Source organism: Hyaena hyaena, unplaced genomic scaffold (genome assembly GCF_003009895.1).
Source record: "Hyaena hyaena isolate Hyena2069 unplaced genomic scaffold, ASM300989v1 scaffold_1713, whole genome shotgun sequence".
In the NCBI taxonomy this organism is placed as follows: domain Eukaryota; kingdom Metazoa; phylum Chordata; class Mammalia; order Carnivora; family Hyaenidae; genus Hyaena; species Hyaena hyaena.
Window position 1 is genome coordinate 130,907 of NW_024082346.1, and position 26,785 is coordinate 157,691.

Consider the following 26,785-nt stretch of genomic DNA (forward strand, 5'->3'; position numbering starts at 1 on the left):
TTGTTGGCATATAATTTTTCATAGTATTCCATGATAATTGGTTGTATTTCTGAGTTGGTTGTAATAAATTCCTTTTCATTCATCATTTTCTCTATTTGGGTTCTCTCTTCTTTTTGAGAAGCCTGACTAGAGATTGATCAATTTTGCTTATTTTTTCAAAAAACCAACTCTTGGTTTCATGGAGCTGTTCAACTTTTCTTTTTTTTTTTTTTTTTTTTTTTTTCTGTTTTTTTTTTTTTTAATTTCTTCTTCTACTGGGTTTAGGGCGTTCTTGTTGCTCTGCCTCTAGTTCCTTTAGGTGAGCTGTTAGATTTTGTATTGGTGCTTTTGCTAGTTTCTTGAAATAGGCCTGGAGTACCAATACATTACTCTTGGGACTGCCTTTCCCGCATCCCATAGAGTTTGGATTCTTGTATTNATCAATTTTGCTTATTTTTTCAAAAAACCAACTCTTTGTTTCATTTTTCTTTTTTTTTTTTTTTTTTGCTTTCTATGTTGTTTATTTCTGCCCTAATTTTTATTAAATCCCATCTCCTACTGTGTTGGGGTGCTCTTGTTGCTCTCCTTCTAGTTCCTTTAGCTTCGCTGTAAGATTTTGTATTGGTGCTTTTGCTAGTTTCTTGAAATAGGCCTGGAGTACCAATACATTACTCTTGGGACTGCCTTTCCCGCATCCCATAGAGTTTGGATTCTTGTATTTTCATTTTCATTTGTTTCCATATATTTTTTAATTTCTTCTCTAATTGCCTGATTGGCCCATTCGTTCATTAGTAGGTTGTTCTTTGGCCTCCATGTTTTTGGAGGTTTTCCAGACTTCTTCCTGTGATTGATTTCAAGTTTCATAGCATTGTGATCTGAAAGTGTCCATGGTATGATCTCAATTCTTTTATATTTATGGAGGGCTGCTTTATTTCCCAGTATGTGATTTATCTTGGAGAATGTGCCATGCGCACTTGAGAAGAATGTGAATTCCATGGCCTCAGGATGTAGAGTTCTAAATATATCTGTCATATCCATCTGGTCCAATGTGTCATTCAAGTCTATTGTGTCTTTAGTGATTTTCTGTCTAGTTTATCTATCCAATGCTGTAAGTGGAGTACTAAAGTCCCCTGCTATTAGCACATTCTTATCCATAAGAGTGTTTCTGTTTGTGATTGTTTTATGTATTAAGTGGTCCCGTATTCATTGTGTAGACATTTATAATTGTTTGCTCTTCCTGATGGATAGACCCTGTAATTATTATATATTGTAATTATTATATAAAGCCCTTCTTCATCCCTTGTTACTGCCTTTATTTAAAGTCCAATTTGTCTGATGTAAGTACAGCTACTCCAGCTTTCTTTGACTTCCAGTAGTATGATACATATTCTCCATCCCCTTACTTTCAATCTGAAGGTGTCCTCCAGTCTAAAATTAGTTTCTTGTAGACAGAAAATAGATGGATTTTGGTTTTTTAATCTATTCTGCTACCCTATGTCTTTGATTGGAGCATTCAGCCCATTTACATTCAGTGTTATTATTGAAAAATATGGTTTTAGAGGTACTCTGTTCTCTGTAGGATTCATGCTTGTAGTGGTGTCTCTGGTACCTTGTGTTTCTTGCAACATTTCCCTCATAGAGTCCCCATTAGGATCTTTTGTAGGGCTGGTTTAGTGGTGATGAATTCCTTCAGTTTTTGTTTAGGAAAACCTTTATCTTTCCTTCTTTTCTGAATGACAAGCTTGCTGGATAGAGGTTTCTTGGCTGAATATTTTTTCTGTTCACTACATTGAAGATTTCCTGCCATTCCTTTCTGGCCTGCCAAGTTTCAGTAGATAGGTCTTCAACTACTCTGATAGGTCTCCCTTTGTTTGTTCGAGCCCTTTTATCCCTAGCTGCTTTTTCAGAATTCTTTCTTTGTCCTTATATTTTGCCAGTTTCACTGTCATATGTTGTGCAGAAGATTGATTCAAGTTACATCTCAGGGGAGTTCTCTGTGCCTCTTGGATTTCAATGTCTGTTTCCTTCCCCAGATTAGGGAAGTTCTCAGCTATAATTTGTTCAAGGACTCCTTCAGCGCCTTTCCCTCTCTCTTCCTCTTCTGGAATTCCTATGATATGGATATTGTTCCGTTTCATTGTATCGCTGAGCTCTCTTACTCTCCTTTCATACTCCTGGATCTGTTTATCTCTCTTTTTCTCAGCTTCCTCTTTTCTATAATTGTGCCTTCTAATTCACCTCTTCTCCTCTCTGCCTCTTCAGTCCATGCATTGGATGCCTCCATTTTATTATGCACCTCACATATAGCATTTTTTAAAATTAATCACAACTATTTTTAAGCTCCATAGTCTTTGTTGCAATAGTTTGTCTGATGTCTTCCATGCATTTTTCAAGGCTAGCGATTAATTTTATGACTATTGTTCTAAATTCTTGTTCAGTTATGTTGCTTGTATCTGTTGTGAGCAATTCTTTAGCTGTCACCTCTTCCTGGAATGTCTTTAGAGGAGAGTTCTTCCATTTCGTCATTTTGGATAGATTTCTCTCTTGTCAGTTTTCAAAGTTTGTTATGTGCTCTGCATCTGTGAGTACTGCTATATTAAAGAAGGCTTATTGACTGTCCAGGGCCTGTCCATTCAGATAGTGTTTTTTTAATGGTGTCTTTTGGTCTCTCGTTGAGACTTTGGTTATTTTATTTCACTACTCATAGTGGTATTTGGGACTCTCCACCATGTGTACTTTTGCTTGTTTCTTAAAGTAGCCCTATGAAGCTGACTTCTTAGTGGACTCACTTTTCCTCCCAGCCTCTTGCAGTTTAGAGTCTTTTGGCTTCAGCCCTTCTTTTTTTTTGAAAGATGCAAGCAGGAGATATGGAACTGCCTACTTCCTTGCCATCTTGCTGCCTCTCCAGTCTTTTTTCTCTTTTTAAAGTGATATGGCTTTAACTAAAATTCTGAGGCAACTTAAGAAGTCACATTTGATATCCTGCTAAATGTATTGTGTTTTCTTCATGCTGAAATGACAGAAATAGACTTCTGCCATTGTTTAAACATCAGAATAACTTAGATTTATATAATTCCCCACTAAACGAAATCTTCATAGGTTAGTTACTGAGAAAGCATAGGTTATTTTCGGCACTGAGTATGGATTTCTGAATTACTTTGCATAAGAATATGTATTTGGCCTTTGAATAAATATTTAATATTGAATAATATTTTTTAATGAATGGAATAAATGATACTGGAAAAGAAAGTAATAATTTGTATATTTTCTCGATCATGAATTCATGAACAAAATAAGAGGCAAGCCACAACCTAAAAAAGTATTTGCAACAAATAAAATAGACCTAAGGTTAATATCTTTAACAGTTAAAGAACTCTCACAGAAGTAGAAATCACTAAAAAACATTATGTGTTCCCCTTCATTAATCATAAAATAAATACAGTTTAAATCAATTAAATATTTTGTCTATCAAATCAGATAAGATATTTTAAAACATGCTTAATATGATCAAGGGTACATGAGAACTCTTCTGCATTAATAGTGTTGATAAAACATTCTGGAAAGCATTTTGGTATTGAATAACAGCCTTAAAATAGTTCATACCATTTCTAATAATATGCCATAGGAAATAATTGGAGGTATGTACAGAGCTTTGTTTGGAAAAAATCACCACAGTGATAATCTAATTAACAAAAATAAATAGAAACAACACCTTGTTAATCAGCTGAGTAGGTAAATTTATATAATGAGATATTATATATTATAATGAAGTTTACAAATGCTTTTTAATGTCTTGGGAAATTTTATGTCAGAATAATTGTCATGTAACATCTGCTAAAAACAATCTCAGGTGCAGTATATTAATTATCATTGTCCTTGTGGAAGTGGGCATGTGCACTGTTAGAATTGATATAGACCATTTTTCTAGCATTTTTCAGTTAATCCTCATTTCATAAAATGAAATCAGAAAATGCCACGAGCTGAAGCGTGTGATGACTTAAGTCCAGCCCCTGTTATACCTGTTATAGTTGTTGTTAATATTTCATGATTCTCAAATTAGGTTGTTTATAAGTTTTATGTTGATGCTGAACATTTGAGGACACATAAGAAGCTAAATCATAACCCAGGTGTCTAAAAACATTCAGATATACCTGTGGATTTTCCAGTGCAAATGACGGAGGGCCTCTAAGTCACAAAATATCAAAAGCTCATATGGTAAGATTTGAAATATCAAACACCCTCAAACTGCATGGAGATTCTACTTGCAGGCTTCCACCCCTTATCTCTTCTGATAGCCTTCTTTTTTTTAATGGAATGTTAATTGCTGTGTTGATGTGAGTGAGGAATTAACTGGAAGAGAATAGGGCATTATTCAGTGTGAAGGAAGATGTAACCTATTTACGTTTATGCCTAGATCATTTGTTGTAATCTTGAGATGTTACTTTCCCTGTTCTCATGTTGCAAACTGACATCTAAAACTCAATAAAGTATCTTAAACTTGTGCATATCTCACTGGACTCAGTTTTGTTTCCATTTGACTGAGATGCATTAGTCCTTGAAAACAAGTAATACATGTATTTTGCTCATCATTATTTCCCCAGAACGTATCACAATGCATAGCCACCTAGTAGGCATACTTTAAAATTGCTCTTAAAATTATTTTTTTAATGTTTTATTTATTTCTGAGAGAGAGAGAGAGAGAGACAGTGTGAGCAGGGGAGAGTCAGAGAGGGAGATACAAAAACTGAAGCAGGCTCCAGGCTCTGAGCTAGCTGTCAGCACAGAGCCTGACATGGGACTCCATCCCACGAACCGTGAGATAATGACCTGAGCCGAAGTCGGACGCTTAACCACCTGAGCCACCCAGGTGCCTCACCATAATGTCTTTTTAATTTTTTTTTTTCATTTTAATTCCAGTAGAGTTAATGTACAGTGTAATATTAGTTTCAGGTGTACAATATAGTGATTCAACAATTTTATACATTACTCTGTGCTCATCATAAGTCTATTCTTTAATCCTCATCACCTACTTCACCCCTTCCTCCACCTACCTTCTCTCTGGTAACCATCTGTATAGCTGAGTCTGTTTCTTTCTTTGTCTCTCTTTTTCCTTTCCTTGTTGGTTTTTCTTAAATTGCACATATGAGTGAAATCATATGGTATTTGTCTATCTCTGACTTATTTCATTTAATATTATATTATCTAGTTCCCTTCATTCGTTTTTATGGCTGAATAATATTCTGTTGTACATATATATATGCCATATCTTCTTTATCCTTTTATGTATTGATGGACACTTGGGCTGTTGCTTTCATAATTTGGCTATCTGCAATAAGCATAGGGGTGCATATATCCCTTTGAATTGCTGTTGTTGTTTTTTTTAATACCCAGTAGGAAGTACCGTAATGTTTTATGTCTGGGTCTCAAGGTTTATAGTACCTATGTAGAAATTTCAAGAAGGACCCATTATTTCATAGGATTATTCTACCATTAACTTAGAAAAGGGAATTGTAATCTCATGCTATAATTTTGGTTTTATAATTTCTTCTTGCATATTTGTTAAATTATGATTTGTATATTATTTATATTATCCAGCAAACTTTTCATCTAAAGTAATGTCCTGGCTTAAAGTACTATGGCTGCTCTTAAAACATCATCTTTTATTTATTGTGTGCCAATACTTACCCATTCTTTTGTTTTTATCCTTGATATATGTTTATGTTTGAGATACCTCTCTTTTGTATTTCATGCAATGGAAAAATGGATTGCCTAAATTTCCTTTGATTAAAGCACCCAGAATATCTATAATAGCAGTTTTGATTTCTTCTTTGAAGGAAGGCTTCATTTACTCCCTCTCTTATGCACTTCCTTTCTATGTAGATCCAAGTTTCTACCCTATACCATTTTCATTCTGCCCCAAGAAAATCTTTTAACATTTATGGTAGGATAGGTCTACTGGTGATGGGACAATGTAGGAGAAGAAGGAGAAAAACAGTGGGGGAGAGGGAGGGAGGCAAACCATGAGAGACTCTTGAATGCCGAAAACAAACTGAAGGCAGATGGGATGGGGAGAGGGGAGGGGGGGTGATGGACATGGAGGAGGGCACTTGTGGGGATGAGCACTGGGTGTTATATGGAAACCAGCTTCACAATAAACTATTTAAAAATTAAAAAAAAAGATCTACTTGTGACGAATTCCTTCAGTATTTATTTGTCTGAGAAAATATTTCTCCTTCACTTTTATTTTTCTTAGAGTTTTTTGTTTTTATTTATTTTTAGTATATTTTTCGTAGTTTATTGTCAAGTTGGTTTCCATATAACACCCAGTGCTCATCCCGACGAGTGCCCTCCCCCATGCCCACCAACCCCCTTTCCCTCTCCCCATCCCCCATCAGCCCTCAGTTTGTTCTCAGCATTCAAGATCTCTCATGGTTTCACTGCTCCCTCTTCCCAACTATTTTTCCCCTTCTTCTCCCCCATTGTGCTCCGTTAAGTTCTTCCTAATCCACCTATACGTGCAAACATATGTTATCTATCCTTCTCTACCTTTGTCAAGCATTAATTGGCCATATATTTGTAGAATAGAGAACCCATTCCGAGTTCTCTATTCTATTCCATTGGTCTATGTGTCTGTTTTTGTACCAATACCATACTGTCTTGATGATGACAGCTTTGTAGTAGAGGCTAAAGTGATGGTGATGCCTCCCGTTTTGGTTTTCTTCTTCAATATTACTTTGGCTATTCATGCTCTTTTGCGGTTCCATACAAATTTTAGGATAGTTTTAGTTTTGAGAAGTATGCTGGTGCAATTTTGATTGGAATTGCATTGAATGCGTAAGATTGCTTTGGGTAGTAATGACATTTTAACAATATTTATTCTTCCGATCCATGAGCATGGAATGTTTTTCCATTTCTTTGTGTTTTCTTCAATTTCCTTCATAAGTTTTCTAGAGTTTTCATCATACAGATCTCTTACATGTTTGATTAGGCTTATTCCTAAGTATTTTATGGTTTTTTGTGCAGTTGTGAATGGGATCGGTTTCTTGATTTCTCTTTCTGTTGATTCATTATTGGTGTATAAAATTGCAAGTGATTTCTTTACATTGATTTTGTACCCTGCAACTTTACTGAATTCATGGATCGGTTCTATTGGGCTCCTGGTGGAGTCTTTCGGGTTTTCTATGTACAGTATCATGTAGTCTGCAAAAAATGAAAGTTTGACTTCTTCTTTGCCGATTCTGATGCCTTTTATTTCCTTTTGTTGTCTGATGGCTGATGCTAGGACTTCCAGCATTATGTTAAACAACAGTGGTGAGAGTGGACATCCCTATCATGTCAAAAGCTCTCAGTTTTTCCCTGTTGGGGATGATGTTAGCTGAGGGCTTCTCATAGATTGCTTTCATGATGTTTAAGTAAGTTCCTTCTATCCCGAGTTTCTCATGGGTCTTTATTAAGAAGGGATGCTGTAGGGGCGCCTGGGTGGCTTAGTCAGTTAAGCGTCCGACTTTCGCTTAGGTCATGATCTCGCGGTTAGTGGGTTCAAGCCCAACGTCGGGCTCTGTGCTGACTGCCAGCTCAGAGCCTGGAGCCTATTTCAGAGTCTGTATCTCCCTCTCTCTCTGACCCTCCCCTGCTCACGCTGTCTCTCTCTCTCCTAGAAATAAATTAAAAAATAATTTAAAAAAATTTAAAAATTAAAAAACAAGGGATGCTGTATTTTGTCAAATGATTTTTCTGCATCTATGCAGATCATATGGTTTTTATCTTTTGTTGATGTGATGTATCACATTGATTGATTTGTGACTATTGAACCAGCCCTGTAACCCAGGAATTAATCTAACTTGATCTTGGTGAATAATTCTTTTAATATGCTGTTGAATTCGATTTGCAAGTATCTTGTTGAGGAATTTTACATTCGTATTCATCAAGGATATTGGCCTGTAGTTCTCTTTTTTGCTGGGTCTCTGTCTGGCTTGGGAATCAAAATGATGCTGGCTTCGTAAAATGAGTCTGCACGTTATCCTTTGATTTCTATTTTTTGGTATAGCTTGAGAAGAATGGGTATTAATTCTGTTTTAAATGTCTGGTAGAATTCCCCAGGGATTCCATCTGGCCCAGGACTCTTATTTGTTGGGAGATTTTTGATAACTGTTTCAATTTCATCACTAGATATGGGTCTGTTCAGATTTTCTATCACTTCCCATTGAATTTTGGTAGTGAGTGTGTGATTAGGAATTTGTCCATTTCTTCTAAGTTGTCCAATTTGTTTGCATATAATTTTTCATAGTATTTCCTGATAATTGCTTGTATTTCTAGGGGTTGGTTATAATAAGTCCATTTCCATTCATGATTTTGTCTATTTGAGTGCTCTCTCTTTTCTTTTTGAGAAGCCTGGCTAGAGGTTTGTCAATTTTCTTTATTTTTTCAAAAAACCAGTTTCGTTGATCTAGTCAACAGGATTGTTTTTTTGTTTTGGTTTTTGGTTTTTGGTTTCTATTTGTTTATTTCTGCCATGAAGTTTATTTTTTCTCTTCTCCTATTGTGTTTGGGGTGCTCTTGTTGCTCTTCTCCTAGTTCCTTTGGGTGCGCTGTTAGATTTTGTACTTGTGATTTTTCTAATTTCTTCAAATAGGCCTGTAGTGCAATGTACTTTCCTCTTAGGACTGCCTTTGCCGCATTCCATAGAGTTTGGATTGTTGTATTTTCATTTTCATTTGTTTCCATATATTTTTAATTTCTTCTCTAATTGCCCGATTGGCTCATTCGTTCTTTAGTAGGGTGTTCTTTAGCCTCCATGTTTTTGGAGGTTTTCCAGACTTCTTCCTGTGGTTGATTTCAAGTTTCATAGCATTGTGATCTGAAAGTGTGCATGGCATGATCTCAATTCTTTTATATTTATTGAGGGCTGCTTTATGATCCAGTATGTGATTTATCTTGGAGAATGTGGCATGTGCACTTGAGAAGAAAATGAATTCCATGGCCTCAGGATGTAGAGTTCTAAATATATCTGTCATATCCATTTGGTCCAATGTGTCATTCAAATCCATTATAACTTTAATGATTTTCTGTCTAGTTGATCTATACATTGCTATAAGTGGAGTAATAAAGTCCCTGCTATTAGCACATTCTTATCCATAAGATAGTTTTTGTTTGTGATTGTTTTACGTATTTAGGTTCTCCCATATTTGGTGCGTAGACATTTATAATTGTTTGCTCTTCCTGATGGATAGACCATGTAATTATTATATAATGCCCTTCTTCATCCCTTGTTACTGCCTTTACTTTAAAGTCCAGTTTGTCTGATATAAGCATAGCCACTCCAGCTTTCTTTTGCCTCCCAGTAGCATGAAAGATATTTCTCCATCCCCTTACTTTCAATATGAAGGTGTCCTCAGATCTAAAATGAGTTTCTTGTAGACAGGAAATAGATGGGTTTGGTTTTTTTATCCATTCTGCTACCCTATGTCTTTAATTGGAGCATTTAGTCCTTTGACATTCAGTGTTATTATTGAAAAATATGGGCTTAGAATCATTGTGTTCTTTGTAGGATTCATGCTTGTGATGGTGTCTCTAGTACTTGCGTTCCTTGCAACATTTCCCTCAGAGAGTCCCCCTCAGGATTTCTTGTAGGGCTGGTTTAGTGGTGACGAATTATTTAAATATTTGTTTAAATGAGAAGACTTTTATCTCTCCTTCTATTCTGAATGACAGGCTTGCTGGATAGAGGATTCTTGGCTGCCTATTTTTTCTGTTCATCACATTGAAGATTTCCTGCCATTCCTTTCTGCCCTGCCAGGTTTCATAGACAGGTCTGTCACCACACTGATAGGTTTCCCTTTGTATGTTATGGCCCTTTTATCCCTAGCTACTTTTAGAATTCTCTCTTTGTCCTTATAGTTTGCCAGTTTCTCTATGATATGTCACGCAGAAGATCGATTCAAGTTACGTCTGAGGGAGTTCTCTGTTCCTCTTGGATTTCATTGTCTGTTTCCTTCCCCAGATGGGGAAGTTCTCTGCTATAATTTGTTCAAGGACTCCGTCAGCACCTTTCCTTCTTTCTTCCTCTTCTGGAATTCCTATGATACCGATATTGTTTCGTTAGATTGTATCACTCAGTTCTCGAACTCTCCTTTCGTGTTCCTGGATCAGTTTATCTCTCTTTTTCTCTGCTTCCTCTCTATCTATAATTTTATCTTTTTATTCACCTATTTTCATTTCTGCCTCTTCAATCCATGCATTAGACGCCTCCATTTTATTATGCATCTCATTTATCGCATTTTTTAATTAATCACAGCTATTTTTAAGCTCCATAGTCTTTGTAGCAATAGTTTCTCTGATGTCTTCCATGCCCTTTTCAAGCCCAGTGATTAATTTTATGACTATTGTTCTAAATTCTTGTTCAGTTATGTTGCTTATATCTGTTTTGTGCAGTTCTTTGTCATTTTTTCCTGGAATTTCTTTAGAGGACAGTTCTTCCATTTCATCATTTTGGCTTGTTTTCTGTGTCTTGTTAGTTTTAAAAGCTCGTTATACACTGTGCACATGCGAGTACTGCTTTTTTAAGAAGGCTCTTTGACTGTCCAGGGCCTGTCCGTTCAGGAAGTGTTCTTTGAATGGTGTCTCTTTGTCTCTCTTCTTTGGTTATTTTATTTCCCTACTTGTAGTGGTATTTGGGACTCTCCACCATGTGTACTTTGGCTTGTTTCTTGAGGTAGCCCTGGAAAAGAAAACTGACAGACAAACACACAGGGAACAAAGGTACACAAACGCACAGACAAATCCAACAAACACGCGAACTGAAAGGGATACAGAAAAAGAAAAAACAAAAAGGGGAAAAAGAAAAAAAGAGGAAGGAGGGAAAACAAATAATAAAAATTAAAATTAACAAAAAGAAAAAAAATGAAAGAAAAATTAAGAAACCCCAAAAGATAAAGGACAGTTTAAAAGCATATAGCCAGAATTTCCAGCTACAAATAGAAAGCAGGGTGTATGCCGTGCTGATAGAAGAGCATATACAAAGAGAGAAATGACAGTGCAGGGAGGAATTGAAATTAGTCAATGACCAGACAGAGAGACTAAGAGGCTTAATTCAGAGAGATTAAGAGGAGAATATGCTAAGAAGCAAGGATAAAGAAACATAAATAATGTTACTCAGTGAGGCTATATATATAGTCTGATTACTCCAGAGAGAGATATAAAGGTAGTGGTGAAAGTGTAGAATATACATATAGAGAATGGATTAAGTGTGACTGTTTAAACAAACCAATGATCAGAGTGCCCAGTACAACGGGGGGAGGGATACGAATGATACAAGGGAAAATATAACTGAATAGAAAGAAATGATCTAATCATGGCAGTGCATCCCTGCTGGTTTTTTCCTGCGCTCTGGTATTAAAAACAAGAAAACAAAAAAGACAACAACAACAACAAAAAACCCAGCTCTCTAGTGGGGATGCGCGTGGTTTGGTGTAGGCATGTGTTAGCCTCCACTGCATCCAGTGGGCTGCTCCATGAGGTCCCGCCTTGGTGGTTGTGGGGAGAAAAATGGTACCACCCTAGTTCCTTCTGGAACCAAGTGTTGCAACTCACTCTTTTGGGTCTTATCTCCCTGTGCCGCGGGCTTAGCCAAGGTGGACCGTGCTCTATGTCCCAAGTGATGCCTCATTTCCAAATCTTTGTCTGAATGCCCCATTGATACTACCAGAAATAAACTCACAGGCCGAGTCCCTCCGTGGAGTTTCAAGCCTGTTGCCTCCCCACTCTAATTGTACTTTTTTTTAAAAAGCACCAGAATTGAGATCTTCTACTTCCAGCAGCAAAGGGTAAATGGCATAGATGTACTTTTCTGGGCATTATGTATAAACCTAACACGAGAAGATCTTGAAAATTAGAGAGAAGGTGGCATACTCTATAGGGTACTTGCATCCTAAGGAATGACATGGGGGTGAATTTCCTGGGTTTTCTTTTGGCCTCATATAGCCCAGATCAGATTTTGGGGAAGCTTGCAAACACCAGAGGACATAGACCAAAACATTAAAAAAAAAAAAAAAAACCTCAACATAACTCTGTTCTTTCCATATCTAAAAGACAAAATACAGTATAGCAAGACAAAAAAAATTTCAGACAATAACTGCTCTACTCTAGCTGTATACTAGAGGGAAGACTGTGCCCTATCCCTGCCAGCAAAATCCAGTGTAGAGACCCTATACTTCCACCCTTGGCAGCCTGTATTGTGGTCTCTAATCTCCTGACAGAATGTCAGGAAAGGGTGAATTGGGAGTGGGAATAGCCCAGTCACCATAATGTCAGAAACCATGTGAGAAGCCTTGATTTCCATCCCTAAAGATGGTAATGAGATACTTCTCTCCGTAACCAATGAAGTCATGTCAAAAAAAGGCCTAATGGAAAATCACCAGCCAGCACTAAAATTGATAGACATTTACCATGTAATTTGGTACCCAAGTCTCTTGCAGTCAGGGTGATATCAGTAGAACTTTAATGTGGAGCTGAAACTCTTACTGAGCCCTCAATAACAAAGAGCTCCTCACTCTCAGGTGTCATTGGAGGCTGAGTGAGAATATGGACTTCCACCCACATGTTATAAAACAAGATTTAAATAAAATTCAGATCCTCATAACATACTATGCAAAATGTCTAGGATTCAATTGAAAATGACTTGTTATGTTAAGAACTATGGTAATCACAACTTGAACGAGAAAAAACAGTCAATACACACCAACACCAAGAGGACACAGATATTAGAATCCCCTAACAAGGATTTTAAATGCTATCATAAAATTGTTTCAATGAGCAGTTTGTGCATTCTTAGAACAAAAGTAAAAATAGAAACTCTCAACAAAGAATCAGAAAATCTATCAAAGAAATAGAAGATATAAAGAAGAATCTAGAAGAAATTTAAGAACTGAAAAATGGGGTGCTTGGGTGGCTCAGTCGGTTAAGTGTCCGACTTTAGCTCAGGTCATGATCTCACTGCTCCTGAGTTTGAGCCCCATATCAGGCTCTGTGCTGACAGTTCAGAGCCTGGAGCCTGCTTCAAATTCTGTGTCTCCCTCTCTCTTTACCCCTCTCCCACTCACATTCTGTTTCTCAAAAATAAACCAAAAAAAAATCTCTGAAAAATCCAATAAATGAACTTCTAAAAAACCTCAATAGTTAACTTCAACAGCAGAATATATGACAGAAGAATGAATCAGTGAACTCTAAGATGTAATAATAGAAATTATCCAATCAGACCGAAAGAGATTTAAAAAAAATAGACTGAAAACAAAGCCTCAGGCAGTCGTTGGACCATTACAAAAGATTTAACACTGGTGTCCTCATAGTCATAGAAGAAGAGAGAAGGAAGGGCTAGAAAAGTAGCAGAAAATTGCCCAAATTTGGAAAAAAGCATAATCCCATAGAGTCAAGAATCTGAGTAAACTCCAGAAAGGATACAACTAAATAAATTCACAGCAAGGCACATCATTTTCAAACTTCTGAAAGCTAAAGACAGAAACTAAAAATCTTGAATGCCACCAGAGAGAGAGATGATAATTTACCTGCAGGAGAATACCAAGTCAATGACAACAGATATCTCAGTAGAAACCATGGAGGCCACAACACTTTTCAAGTGCCGCAAGAATAAAACTGTCAACCCAGAATTAGATGCCTAATGAAAATATTCTTCAGTAATGAAGAGGAACTTGAGACATTTTCAAAAGGGAAACTAAAGAATTTGCTACTAGCCTTGCTATCCTAAATCAATGGCTAAAGGAAGGTCTTGAAAAAGAAGGAAATTGATAAAGAATTTTGGACCATCAGTAAAGAAGAAAGAACAACAAAAAATAAAAATTGGGTAAACATAACTGACTTTCCCTTTTCTTTTGAGTTCTTTAAATTATGCTTGATGATTGAAGCAAGAATTAGAATACTGGCTGTAGTTCTCAAAGTATGAAGAAGAGATATTTAAGATAATTGTATATATGTAAATTTAATTTGTAAAATCTTATGCAAATTATAAATGTTGGTAAAAGTATGTAAACAGAAACAAGGTTTCCACATTTCACTATACAGGCAAAATGTTGATATGAGTGATATATTGATATTAGACTTCTCAGTTTTCAGAACTGTGATAAATTAAATAAGTAGTCACCCAGGTCTCTACCAGTCAGGCTGTTATCAGTAAAACCTATTTACTTATTATATATATAATGTGATATATACATATATGATAATACTATATATATGTATGTATGTATATAATATGTATGACTGTAGCAACCACTGCAAAAGTCTATTTAAAATTATATGCTCAAAACCATTATAGATAAAATAGAGCTTGTCTTAGTCCATTTGGGCTGCTATAGCAAAATACCATAGACTAGGGAGTTTATAAACAACAGAACTTTATTTATCACAGTTCTGGGGGCTGAGAAGTCTTATGTTGAAGGCACCTGCATGGTTGCATTTGATGAGGCTCTCTTCAGAGCTGGCATCTTTTCACTGTGCCATCACATGGTGGAAGGGATTAAAAATATCTCGGGAGCTTCTAAGGCACCAATTTCTTTCATGAGGACTCTACTCTCACAACCTAAACACCTCTCAAAGGTCCACCTCCTAATACTATCATCCGTGGGAAGTTTAGGATTTCAACATATGAATTTTGGAGGGATACAAACAGAATAGCAGAATTCTACAAAAAAAGTTTAGCTCATTGGAAGGCAAGAAAAAGAGACATGAAAAAGAAAAAAAAAACAATTATGAAATGGGCAAAAGACATGAAGAAACATTTTATGGAAAAGAATATATGGATGGCAAATAAGCACATGTTAAAAATGTTCAACATCATTAGACATTAGGGAAATGCAAATTGGAACCACTATGAGTTAATTAGTTCACATTTATGAGAGTGGCTAAAAAAATACAGACAACAGATGCTGGCAAGGATTTGGAGAAAATGGATCACTCACACATTGCTGGTGGGAATGTAAAATGATACAACCACTCTGGGAAAGTTTGGCAGTTTCCTATAAAACTAACATGTTCTTATTATACTACCCAGCAATTGTGCTCTTGAGCATTTATCCCAGAGAAATGAGAACTTATGTTCACGGAAAAAAATATACACAAATATTTATAGCAGCTTTATTCATAATAAACCCAAATTGGAAACTACCCAAATGTCCTTTAGGGGGTAAATTGTTAAACCAGCTGTGGCACCTCTATATCATGGAATAGTATTCAGCAATAAAAAGGAACAAACCTTTGATATATATGCATAACAATTTGGAGGTATCTCACAGGCATTGTACTGAGTGAAAAAAAAGTCACTCACAATGTGACACATTATATGATTTCTATTTTATAATCTTATTGAAATGCTAAAATTATAAAGATGGAGAACCCATTAAGGGCTGCTACAGGTTAGGGATAGTGGAGGGAAGGATGAAGAGTGCAAGTGTAAAAGTGTAGTACAGTGAAATCTCTGAGGATGGAATAGTTCTGTATCTTGATTGCTGTGGTGATTACTATAGAAACCTCCACATGTGAAAGAACTATACATATATATCCTACCAATGCCAATTTCTTGACTTTGATACTGTATTGTAGTTACATAACTGTGCCCATGGGGGAAAGTGGCTGAAGGTGTACCTAGGACCTCTCTATACATCTTTGCAATTTCTTGTGTATCTATCATTATTTCAAAAAGTTAAAAAATTAGAGTAGAATTAATAAAATAATTTGTTAAGAACATCTGGCCCAGTTATATTTCAAAAATCATGCCATGAGTATTAGCTGGTTGGTAACCATTACCACTACCACTGAACACTGGATACTAGATGCTGCCCTTGGGCCTGATACCATTGCTGCTCCTAGAAAATGGATTTTCTTGTGGCTACAGAAATGTCATTGAATTCTATCATTGCATCTTTGAATCACTCCCTTCAGACCGTTAGTTTGGAGTTGTGACTATTTATGCAATTAAAGAATTGACTCCACAGGTATGTGCGGTCTACAAACCCTGGAATAAAAAAAAAAAAAAAAAAAAAGACTGTACATTCCAAAGAAAGTTCTGGCTCTTGACAACTTCTTGGGGAATAATCTCTAAGCTTAGAATATTCTGCCTTTTTGTTCACCTGGGGCTTGGGCCACACCAGATAGTTTACATTAACAATGTGATTTATAATGGGCCTTGGCCCTTGTGGTATTATATATTATGTACATATAGTGTACTTGTGGCCTTGTGGTACCTCTGCACAGGCTGGTGACTTAGTAACTAAGGTTAGCCATACAAGTGTCCCATGCCTACGTTAAAATCTCAGCTCAGGCAAACTTCCCTGGTTGCCACATAACTCGCTGGGAGGTTTGAGCACTGGCCATACAACTCCACTGAAAAAAGACATCTGGAAGCTTATGCCTGATTTCTCCTGGAGTCTTTCCTGTGCACCTTTTAGTTTTGTTGATTTAAAATCAGTATCCTTTCACTGTAATAAACAATAGCCATGAATATAACACCTTTTCTGAGTTCTATGAGTCCTAGTGAATCAATGAACCCAAGAGGAGTTTTCAACACCCTACCATAGTGGTAAATCCTATATCACGTTCTGTTGGCTGCTAAGGGAATGTGAAAAAGTGAATATCTGGCCTTTATGACTTTTGCAGTTTGAACTGTTATGTAATATAAATTATATACATAGTATTTCCTTACTAAAATGTGAAAAAAATAATTGAAATGTATCTATTCCTAAGGGTTTTCAGTAAGCATCTGTAGGGCTGTATAAAGAAGTCCAAAATATAAGACAGACAACACAAGATAAATAGGTAAAAGACTTGCATAATTACCTTACAAAAAAATCTAATCAGTTCATTAATACATGAATATGTGTTTCACTACTTACCTGAGAATTGTAAATTAAAACCACAGGAGATACCAATAAAATACACATCACATTGGCAAAAAGTGGGAAAAGTCTTGTATAAAAGTGCTTTATACAAGCACTGTAAAGTATGTCAGTCTTTCTCCCAAGCATCTGGTCAGAGGAATGAAAAATATTAAGCATAAAATTCAAGGATATATGTAATGAGTATTTTATTGCAGTGTTGTTTGTATGTATATGCCCCAAAACCTGTGACTAGAATGACCATTAGTGGGGAAATGGTTGACTACATTGTGGTACATCTGTATCATGGAATATTATGCAGCAGTATAAAAGAATGAATCAGGTAGATTAGCATGAACTAAAATAAGTCTGATGCACTTAAAGTGTATATGATCTTAATTTTTGTTAAAGTAAAAAATGACTTTTTCACCATGGAAAAATATAAAAATGGCTGTTAAAATGTATGTTTGGCAAATGAGGGTAGAGGTGAAAGGAGTGGGAGGAAATAAGCAAATAAGCAAAAAATGCAATTTAAAACATTTATGGCATACACATAATCCCATTTATGTAAATATATATACATGTTTCATGAAAAAGTAGCATCAAATCTTAATAGCAATTATCTCAAGGTGTTGCCATTAGGAGTGATGTTTACTTAATTTCTAAAATATTTAAGTAATGTTTAAATTTTTAGTGACAAATAGGCATTATTGGTACAATGAGGAAAAGTAAGTAAATTCATCACAGGAAAGAAAAAAAGAATACCTCTCAGGTTTCTTGCTTGAGCAACAGGGTGGATGGTAGGATTAATTAATTAATTCATTAACAAACATTTTTAATATATAAAATATACCAGGTATACCATATTGTATGTACAGAGGATACAGCAATGAATAAAACAAGCAAAAATTCATCTTCCTAAAAGGCTTTTATTCTAATTGGGAGAGTGTGGCATGATTAAAGAGAAGCACAACGTGTTGGTGAGGAAGAGAATATATATATAAATGAATCAGTTTGAGACTTGTTTAATTTGAAAATATTAAGCGTTATCCAATTGCAGAAGTGAGGCATACAATTGGATTATGGATCTAGAATCCACAGGCCAAGTCAAGACTGGAGAAACAAATACAGAAGCAGATAGCATTTAAAGTGGTGTTTCAGACCTCCTTTCCTGAGTCTGATCACGTACCACTGCAGACACTTACAGAGGAAGTGCTGAGAAAAAACAGGCAGCTGACAGGGGAGGTTGCTATGCAACAGATGAGGAAAGTCATCCAGCCAGGCAGAATTGATGTTGGCCCTTGGGGACCAAATGCTGCCATCCTTCCTAGCTTTAGCTTTCTTTCATATGCAGACTCCTGGCAGGAGCTGATGCCAGAACAAATATGAAATGTACAAAGATCTGCCTTGGATTTTTGGAAAGTTATCAGTTCAATTTGAGTCCTTTCACATCTGTATATGATTTTCTGTCTGAGTCTCCAGTCATCTGGAAGCATAGCAGCATGTGTGTCCTTGGGTCGGACTCCAATCAGTGCTATTTGTGCTTCCCATTTTGCATGTTGAGAAGTTGGCTCAGAGAAGTGGAATTACCTGAGCCGGCTCACACAGGGAGGGATAGAATGGCCCAGCACTCCATCCCAGGAATTTAGGCCTAAGCCCTTGAAGGAACCAGGGTAAACATTTACTCTGAATCCGGGCTTGCCGTGGTTCAGGCACACAAGTGCCTGATTGTCCTGACTGCTCCATTGGGCACCAGAAAAGCCTCGGGAGCAGCGTGTTTGTGCCACTCACAGGGAGAGGCCTGACAAAGTAGGGAGTGGACCCCAAGGAACAATTCCCACACCTGGATGGACCCACATAGAGGGGTGGGGACTAGGGGCCTCTACCTGAGTTCTCTTGTATGCAGAGCATGAGCTTAAGTCTTAGAGAACACAAACCTTACTTGTTTGGGGCAGGGTGTGTGTGTGTCTGTGTGTGTGTGTGTGAGTGTGTGATCTGTCACTCAACCTGAAGAGGGGAGGGTGCCTCAGTTCCCAGGCCAAAACTAGTGGAGCATGGGTTTTGGAGTCAAGAAAGCCCAGGCCCGCGTTTTACATTTTCTGTTTACTGGCTCTATGGCCTTATCTAGTTAATACAGTGTATCTGTGCTTCAGCTTTCTGACCTATAAAATAGGGATGCTGACATCCACCTTCCAGGGCTGCTGTGAGAAGACAATCCCCAGCACAGTCTGTGCTGTGATGTACAAACTGTGCCCTTCCCTCCCCATCTCACTAGCACGCAAGATAAACGCATGGTTGGAGCTGCACAAAGGGAAAGAAGCTAATGTTTATGAGTCTGGGATCTGTTGAGGGGGTTTCATATAGACTTGTGTGTCAGGTGCAGATTTTTTCTATCTCTAACAGTGTATCCTATCTGGCCATTTCTTTTCCTGGTTCCCAAAGTAGATAAGCTTAGCAGGAGCCTAGCACTTGTTGCAATTAGAGACCCCACACAGACACCTCCTTAATAGTGACCTAAGTGCTGCTAGGCAGGGGGGTGGAGATGCATGCCGACCCGATGGGAGGGGCCCTAAGAGGGAAGGAACAGAACAGAGACGCATTGCGGAAAAGGTAGGGGGCCGGTGTGTGGGGCAAGGGGTGGGACCTAAAGGCGCCGCGCATCTGTTTGGGGGAGGGGATATTGAGGAAGGAGGTGGGACCATGGTATACTGACGACCTGGTTGGTGGTGGGATGGTGTGTTGGCAAAGGGGCGGGATTGCTTCCCACTGCACATGCGCACCATGGTGTTCAGAACGAAGCTTTTGTTGGGGAAGCGGGCGGGACTTTTATTTGGTCGGTCAGTTCTTGCGCATGCGCACAACTATCTGAGGCGGTGGGTGGTATATTAGGCGGAGAGGCGGGGTCGTCTTAGCTGCCGCGCTGGCATTTTCTCCTGGACAAGGAGAGGGTGCGGCTGCCGAGAGCCGAGCACTGCAATCCTGATCCTCTGAGTCGTGAAGAAGGGAGGCAACGAGGGGGTTAGGGTTGGGGCCTGAGGCAAGGTGAGAATTAGCCCCCAGACAGGGCATCTGCCCCCTGGTGCGGGCCCCCCATTTTTCATTTCGATCCCTTTACCCGGATTCTGATTTCCCTTCCACTCCCCGAATCCCGATTCACACCCCTCACCCGACCCTCCTTTACTCGTAACCCCTGTTCGCTCTCCAGACCCCTCCCATCGTTAAAAATTTCCACAGATTGCTCGACCTCAGTCTGTACTGTCATACGATTCCTCCTGATTTGAAACTTCCATTCAATTTACCATATGCGAGTCCCAGCCCATTCCCCCTGGATTCACAACTGTTAACTGGTTTTCCGTACCCCGATTTGAAGCTTTTTCCTGGCAGTAGCTTCTCGGGATTCAGAACCACCATCCTGACACCCATTCACTTTTCCCACCCCAATCCAGCCTATTCCCCTCACATTCAGCACCTCATTCGCCCCCACAGTCAACCCCCAGACACCCCCCCCCATTTCAGTCCTTCGTATTTGCTCTCTGTAGTATAATGCCCAGCTCCTCCTCCACACACCCCCCTCCAGGCTCTGCTCTTGCCAGAGGGACAGGAGCCATGGCTCAGAAAATGGACTGTGGTGCGGGCCTCCTCGGCTTCCAGGTGAGATCTCCACTCCCCACCCCACCATTTCCCTAGCCGACAGTTCCCTGGGGCCCCTTTGGCTGCCTAAACGCCTGGATCTGATTTTGCCCTCTTCGTGCCTAGACTCCGTCCTCTTTCAAATTCCCATGGTTTATGTCCAGGGCTGGGAGGGGGGGTATTGGGGGGGAGGGGCGTCCCTTTTCAGCCATCAGTCCCTGCTTAGAGAAAGGGGAGACCCTGTTAGTAGTCAGGGCAATCTGCCCAGAGAATGCGGGTTGGGTAAGGAACCATTTTTTTTTCCACAGTCCTGACGCTTGTAGAGCAGTCTGCCACCCCCTCCCCCAACCTCCCGCGGCCACCCTCCCTCTCTCCTGCATTATCCGCCCCTGCGACCCCCCTTATTCTCCTCAACTCCTGGAGGCGGCACCCTTGCTCTGACTCGCCTCTCTTGCTGAGCTGCTGTCCTGAGCTGCCGCACACCGCATTGCTCTGCTCTAACCTCCTCCATCACCCCCCACCTCTCCCTTCATTCCACTTGACCCCACTCCTCATTCCACCCCATCCCTCGTTTAGTCTGTGCCCCACTCCAGCCCTACCACACGTTTTGTTACCACTTCACCTCCCATTGCCCTTTGCTGGTGGTCTGGATCTGTGCCTCAGCCTTTTTGCACCATCCTCCTGCCTGCACCTCCCCTGCACTGCTCCCCCTACCCTCCCGCTTCGAATTTAATTTTCCCCCCTGTATTTGCAGGCTGAGGCCTCGGTAGAAGACAGCACCTTGCTTATGCAGACCCTGATGGAGGCCATCCAGATTTCGGAGGCTCCACCTACCAACCAGGCCACAGCAGCTGGGCCGAATGCTGGTCCCCAGAGTTCACAGCCCCCAGCAGCCAGTGAGATGGCTGACATTCAGGTTTTAGCAGCTGCTACTAGGCCCAAAACAGCTTTTAAGGCTCAGAATGCCACCACAAAAGGCCCAAATGGTGCCTATGATTTCTCTCAGGCTCTTAATGCCAAGGAGATGCCCAATGCACCGCCCAAGGCAGCCTTTAAGTCCCAGAATGCCACCCCTAAGGGCCCAAATGCTGCCTATGATTTTTCCCAGGCAGCAACCACCAGTGAGTTAACTGCTAACAAGTCTGAGATGGCCTTTAAGGCCCAGAACGCCACTACTAAGGTGGGCCCAAATACCACCTACAATTTCTCTCAGTCTCTCAGTGCCAGTGAGATGGCCAACACTCAGCCTAAAACAGCCTTTAAGGCTTGGAATGACACCACTAAGGCCCCAACGGTTGATACCCAGATCCAGAATATTAACCAAGCCAAGATGGCCACTTCCCAGACTGAAGTAGAGACCAATCCAAGTATCCCTGAATCTGATGGTGCAGCTGCACAGACATCAGCAGATGGTTCCCAGGCTCAGAATCTGGAGTCCAGGACTATAATTCGGGGCAAGAGGACCCGCAAGGTGAGATCCCTGCTAGCTCCACTTTGTTTTGGGCTCTCTTCTTTCTTCTCTGAGGTTGTTCATTTGTTCTAAACAAAACATACGTATACAATGGCCTGTATTCAGCTAGGTTGTAGGGGATAATAAGATGAATGTGATCATTTCTGCTCTCTGAAAATCCACAGACCAACGGGGAGATGAGATGTGGACATGTAATATATACACTTCGCATGTAATTCAGCTTAACACTTTTCGTAGTAGTCACCGTGTGTTAGCTCTTTAGCCAGGCACATTCATACAGGCTATCTCATTAAATCTTTAAGATATTACCAGCTAGGGATCATAGTCTCAGTTTTATATAGAAGGAAACTAAGTCCCAGAGAGGTGGAGTGACTTGAGTGATTTGTCCAGGGTGGTACAAGCAGAGCCAGTGGTGGACATAGGAAGAGGAGAAGCCTCAGGCCCCACCCTTGGGTTGCTCCTGGCCTGGTTCAGAGATGAAACTCCTGCCTGGAAGACAGTGAAAGAAAAGCCCAGGACTCAGGGTGACCATTGGCTAGTGGGTCAGGCTGTCACTACAGGTGAGGGTTTTAGGGGGCCTTCCTGGAATAGATAGGGTGAGGACACAAACATCTGGTGACCCTAGACTTTCCTTCTCTCTCATGATGCAGATTAATAACTTGAATGTGGACGAGAACAGCAGTGGGGATCAGAGACGGGCCCCACTGACTGCAGGGACGTGGAGGTCTGCACCGGTTCCAGTTACCACTCAGAACCCACCTGGAGCACCCCCCAATGTGCTCTGGCAGACCCCATTGGCCTGGCAGAACCCATCAGGCTGGCAAAATCAGCCAGCTCGGCAGACCCCACCAGCACGTCAGAGCCCCCCAGCTAGGCAGACCCCACCAGCTTGGCAAAACCCAGTTGCTTGGCAGAACCCAGTGATCTGGCCAAACCCAGTGATCTGGCAGAACCCAGTAATCTGGCCAAACCCCATTGTCTGGCCTGGTCCGGTTGTCTGGCCAAACCCACTGGCTTGGCAGAATCCACCTGGATGGCAGACCCCACCTGGATGGCAGACCCCACCAGGTTGGCAGGGTCCTCCAGATTGGCAAGGCCCTCCTGACTGGCCGCTACCACCTGACTGGCCTCTACCGCCTGATTGGCCACTTCCCACTGACTGGCCACTCCCACCTGACTGGATCCCCACTGATTGGCCAGTCCCACCTGACTGGCAAAACCTGCGACCCTCGCCAAACCTGCGTCCCTCTCCCAACTCGCGTGCCTCACAGAACCTGGGTGCCTCACAGCCCCGAGATGTGGCCCTTCTTCAGGAAAGAGTAAGAATAAGAACTATTTTACCCAGTCACTTTTCCCTCTCTTCCTCTTGTCTTTGTCATCCATTCATCTATAATTCAATCAAGTTTTCTATAAATATCTTAGTAACTTTAATGGTTTCCTTTTCCTCTCCCAGGCAAATAAGTTGGTCAAGTACCTGATGCTTAAAGATTATACAAAGGTGCCCATCAAGCGCTCAGGTATGTATCCAGTGCCCTCCCCTCACTGCATGCTCTGTGGACATCCCTTTGCTTATATGTCCCCTTCCCTTGAATCCCCTCTTTCCATGGCTGATTCTTCATTTTTCATCCTTGAGGGCCCTGTGTTCCCTTTAGTAGGGCTGGCAAAGGAGTTGTAGCTCTGTGGCCCTTGCTTAGCTCAGCTCTCTTTTCTCTCTTACAGAAATGCTGAGGGATATCATCCGTGAATATACTGATGTTTATCCAGAAATCATTGAACGTGCATGCTTTGTCCTGGAGAAGGTGAGAAGGCAGCCCTGAGGAATAGGAATAATGAGGGAAGGTCTTGATATCAAAGATTCGTGGGATTCCTACTGCGAGTTTAGGACTGAAGTCTCACAGGGAGGTGAGCAACTGAGTATGTGTAGCTGACGCTAGGTTTTGTAATTTCATAGTCTATTTTCTTGTCCCTATAGAAATTTGGGATTCAGCTGAAGGAGATTGACAAAGAAGAACACCTGTATATTCTCATCAGTACCCCGGAGTCCCTGGCTGGCATACTGGGAACGTAAGATGGGAAGGGAGGTGGACCATTGCCTTTCTCAATGCTTTTTTTTCTGGGAGTGTCAAGTAGGTCAGGGTCCAAGATTCAAGGTCACATACCAGGTCATGGTCAGAACTGGGGTAGAATTATCCCCAGGAATACTAGGGAAGCTAGATGGATTAGCTGTCTGGAGTATCTCATACAAATGGCTGCTTAAAATACAATTTTTTGTACTCCTTTAGGACCAAAGACACACCCAAGCTGGGTCTCCTCTTGGTGATATTGGGCGTCATCTTCATGAATGGCAACCGTGCCAGTGAAGGTGAGTGGCTGGACCTGCAGCTGGGGGTTGGCTACAGCCTGATTTTCATTCTCATTTTCCGTCCCTTGTCTCCCCTTGCCTCCCATTGCAGCTGTCCTCTGGGAGGCACTACGCAAGATGGGACTGCGTCCTGGGTATGATTGGGCTCTCTCATCTCTTGCCTGTTTATATCATCCTTTGGCAACAGAGGATGGTCCCAGGATTGCATCAGCCTAATGGTCTAGGGGATTGGTTTGGGGAGGTACAGAGCCCAAGGATGTGACCTGGGTGGATGGGGAAATAGTCCTGAACTCTATGCTTCTTCTCTCATCTCTGACCTCTGTGCTTGAAAGCTCTTTTCTTTTCTTTGGGCAATGTCATAGTCTCTGATTATGGGTTTCTTCTTTTATGTTATCAGGGTAAGACATCCTCTCCTTGGAGATCTGAGGAAACTTCTCACTTACGAGTTTGTAAAGCAAAAGTAAGTGATGTCTAAGGGGCTTTGTCTGGTCCTCATGAGTTCTGTGTGCTGGTCAGCCTCAGAGAGTCCTTCAGACAGTCTTTCCTGTGCTCATTTCTTATACTATACCTATACATATACATAGAAAAACACACATGTACTTGGAAGTATTAATTGAGTGGACTGCTCGTGGTTGGAATTTTCTGAAGTATAATTATCTTGCACGTGAAGCCTGTCCAGTATACCCATAGTAGACATTTCCAAGGCTGAGGTTTACACCCCACTGTAATCATTGCAATGGGCCAACTGTGGCTCAGTAACAAGATTACAAGAACATGGAGTTAGAGCTGTGATGGAAGGGGTGAGATTAAGCGTTGTCCTTTCTATGACCCTATATAAGCCACCCTGCGGTTCTAGGTGATTAGTTAATATAAAAATATTAGTACAAGAAGTCGAAGGCCTGACTATTAGAATATAATTAAGCTAGGTTTAGGAATGAGTCTGGGGGAACTTCCTACCAGAAGTTGGGGGTGTCAAAATATAGTATTATGAAACCTTGAAACTTGAGAATAAACTATGAAAGAAAAAATAAACATTAAATACAAAGAAAAAAATATAGTATGCATTGTTGGACTACTATTCTTGCCTGGGTAGAAACAAAGACCTTTCTGCTCTAAGGTACCTGGATTACAGACGAGTGCCCAACAGCAACCCTCCTGAGTATGAGTTCCTCTGGGGCCTCCGTTCCTACCATGAAACTAGCAAGATGAAAGTGCTGAGATTCATTGCAGAGGTAATAGAGGAACTGATCCAGACTTGATAGGTCAAGGGATGAGGTATGACTGGCTGGGAAGGGTCCAGAGCAAGAATGAGACGTTAGATATTGCACATGGTAGGTGCTACATTACTGGTGGTATTTATTGTTGTTGTTATATAAACAGTAGCACAAAGTAGGGCACTAAATAAATAGTAGGTGCTTCATAAATATTAACTCATATGATTGTAGGTTTTATTTTATTTTCTGTTCCTCGTCTCAGGTTCAGAAAAGAGATCCACGCGACTGGACTGCACAGTTCATGGAGGCTGCAGATGAGGCCTTGGATGCTCTAGATGCTGCTGCAGCTGAGGCTGAGGCCCGGGCTGAGGCGAGAACCCGCATGGGGATTGGAGATGAGGCCGTATCTGGGCCCTGGAGCTGGGATGACATTGAGTTTGAGCTGCTGACCTGGGATGAGGAAGGAGATTTTGGCGATCCCTGGTCTAGAATTCCATTTACCTTCTGGGCCAGATACCACCAGAATGCCCGCTCCAGATTTCCTCAGACCTTCGCTGGCCCCATTATTGGCCCTGGTGGTACAGCTAGTGCCAACTTCGCCGCCAACTTTGGTGCCATTGGTTTCTTCTGGGTTGAGTGAGATGTTGGGTAGGTATATCACTTTGGATTGGGCAGTTAGGGTCATTGGGAGATATAGGGTCCACGGGAATGAATTTATGTACACCATCTGGGAGTCTTAGGAAACCCCTGGTTGGGAGATGAAGAGAGCATAGGGAAACACTATTTGGTATTTATATTACTATTTGATATATATCATTGATTTTAATTTTTTTCTTTCTTATGTCCACAGATATTGCTAATCAGTTGCAATAGTCTTTCCCCTGAGTGAGGCTGAAGCCTCAGATTCCTTCTAAACACAGCTATCTAGAGAGCCACATCCTGTTGACTGAAAGTGGCATGCAAGATAAATTTATTTGCTGTTCCTTGTCTGTTGCTTTTTTCCCCCTTCTGTGCTGTCAAGTTTTGGTATCAGAAATAAACATTGAAACTGCCAAATGAATTAGATCTGCCCTCTGTTTTTTCCATGTTTGGGGAGAGATCAACTTGTTTATATGGGAAAGATTGGGCCTCAGTGCTAGCTTGAGGGGCAGATTAGCTTTCAACTGGTGAAAATATGGGTAGATCCTGCTTATGGATTGGGAAACAAAGGAGGGAATAATGAACACAAGTGTTAATGAGGTCCAGGAAC

General features: G+C 40.4%; 1 protein-coding gene across 2 annotated transcripts in view; it reads left to right on the plus strand.

Annotated features, from left to right (window-relative positions):
• MAGED1 (MAGE family member D1) overlaps positions 1 to 26,580 on the plus strand; it is a 64,438-nt gene extending 37,858 nt beyond the window's left edge. The window contains exons 1-13 of one of the 2 annotated variants that reach the window (XM_039224689.1): positions 19,750 to 19,901; positions 20,437 to 20,510; positions 21,244 to 21,960; positions 22,611 to 23,279; positions 23,414 to 23,477; positions 23,680 to 23,759; positions 23,933 to 24,024; positions 24,243 to 24,322; positions 24,414 to 24,456; positions 24,720 to 24,782; positions 25,440 to 25,554; positions 25,799 to 26,184; positions 26,387 to 26,580. In XM_039224689.1, coding sequence (XP_039080620.1) covers positions 20,466 to 20,510; positions 21,244 to 21,960; positions 22,611 to 23,279; positions 23,414 to 23,477; positions 23,680 to 23,759; positions 23,933 to 24,024; positions 24,243 to 24,322; positions 24,414 to 24,456; positions 24,720 to 24,782; positions 25,440 to 25,554; positions 25,799 to 26,176 — 2,346 coding nt within the window. In that variant the 5' untranslated portion in view covers positions 19,750 to 19,901; positions 20,437 to 20,465 and the 3' untranslated portion in view covers positions 26,177 to 26,184; positions 26,387 to 26,580. Of the gene's footprint in view, positions 1 to 19,749; positions 19,902 to 20,436; positions 20,511 to 21,243; positions 21,961 to 22,610; positions 23,280 to 23,413; positions 23,478 to 23,679; positions 23,760 to 23,932; positions 24,025 to 24,242; positions 24,323 to 24,413; positions 24,457 to 24,719; positions 24,783 to 25,439; positions 25,555 to 25,798; positions 26,185 to 26,386 lie in introns of those variants that run through there. The other variant, XM_039224690.1, reaches the window with a different exon arrangement.
• The last annotated feature ends 205 nt before the right edge of the window (positions 26,581 to 26,785 follow it).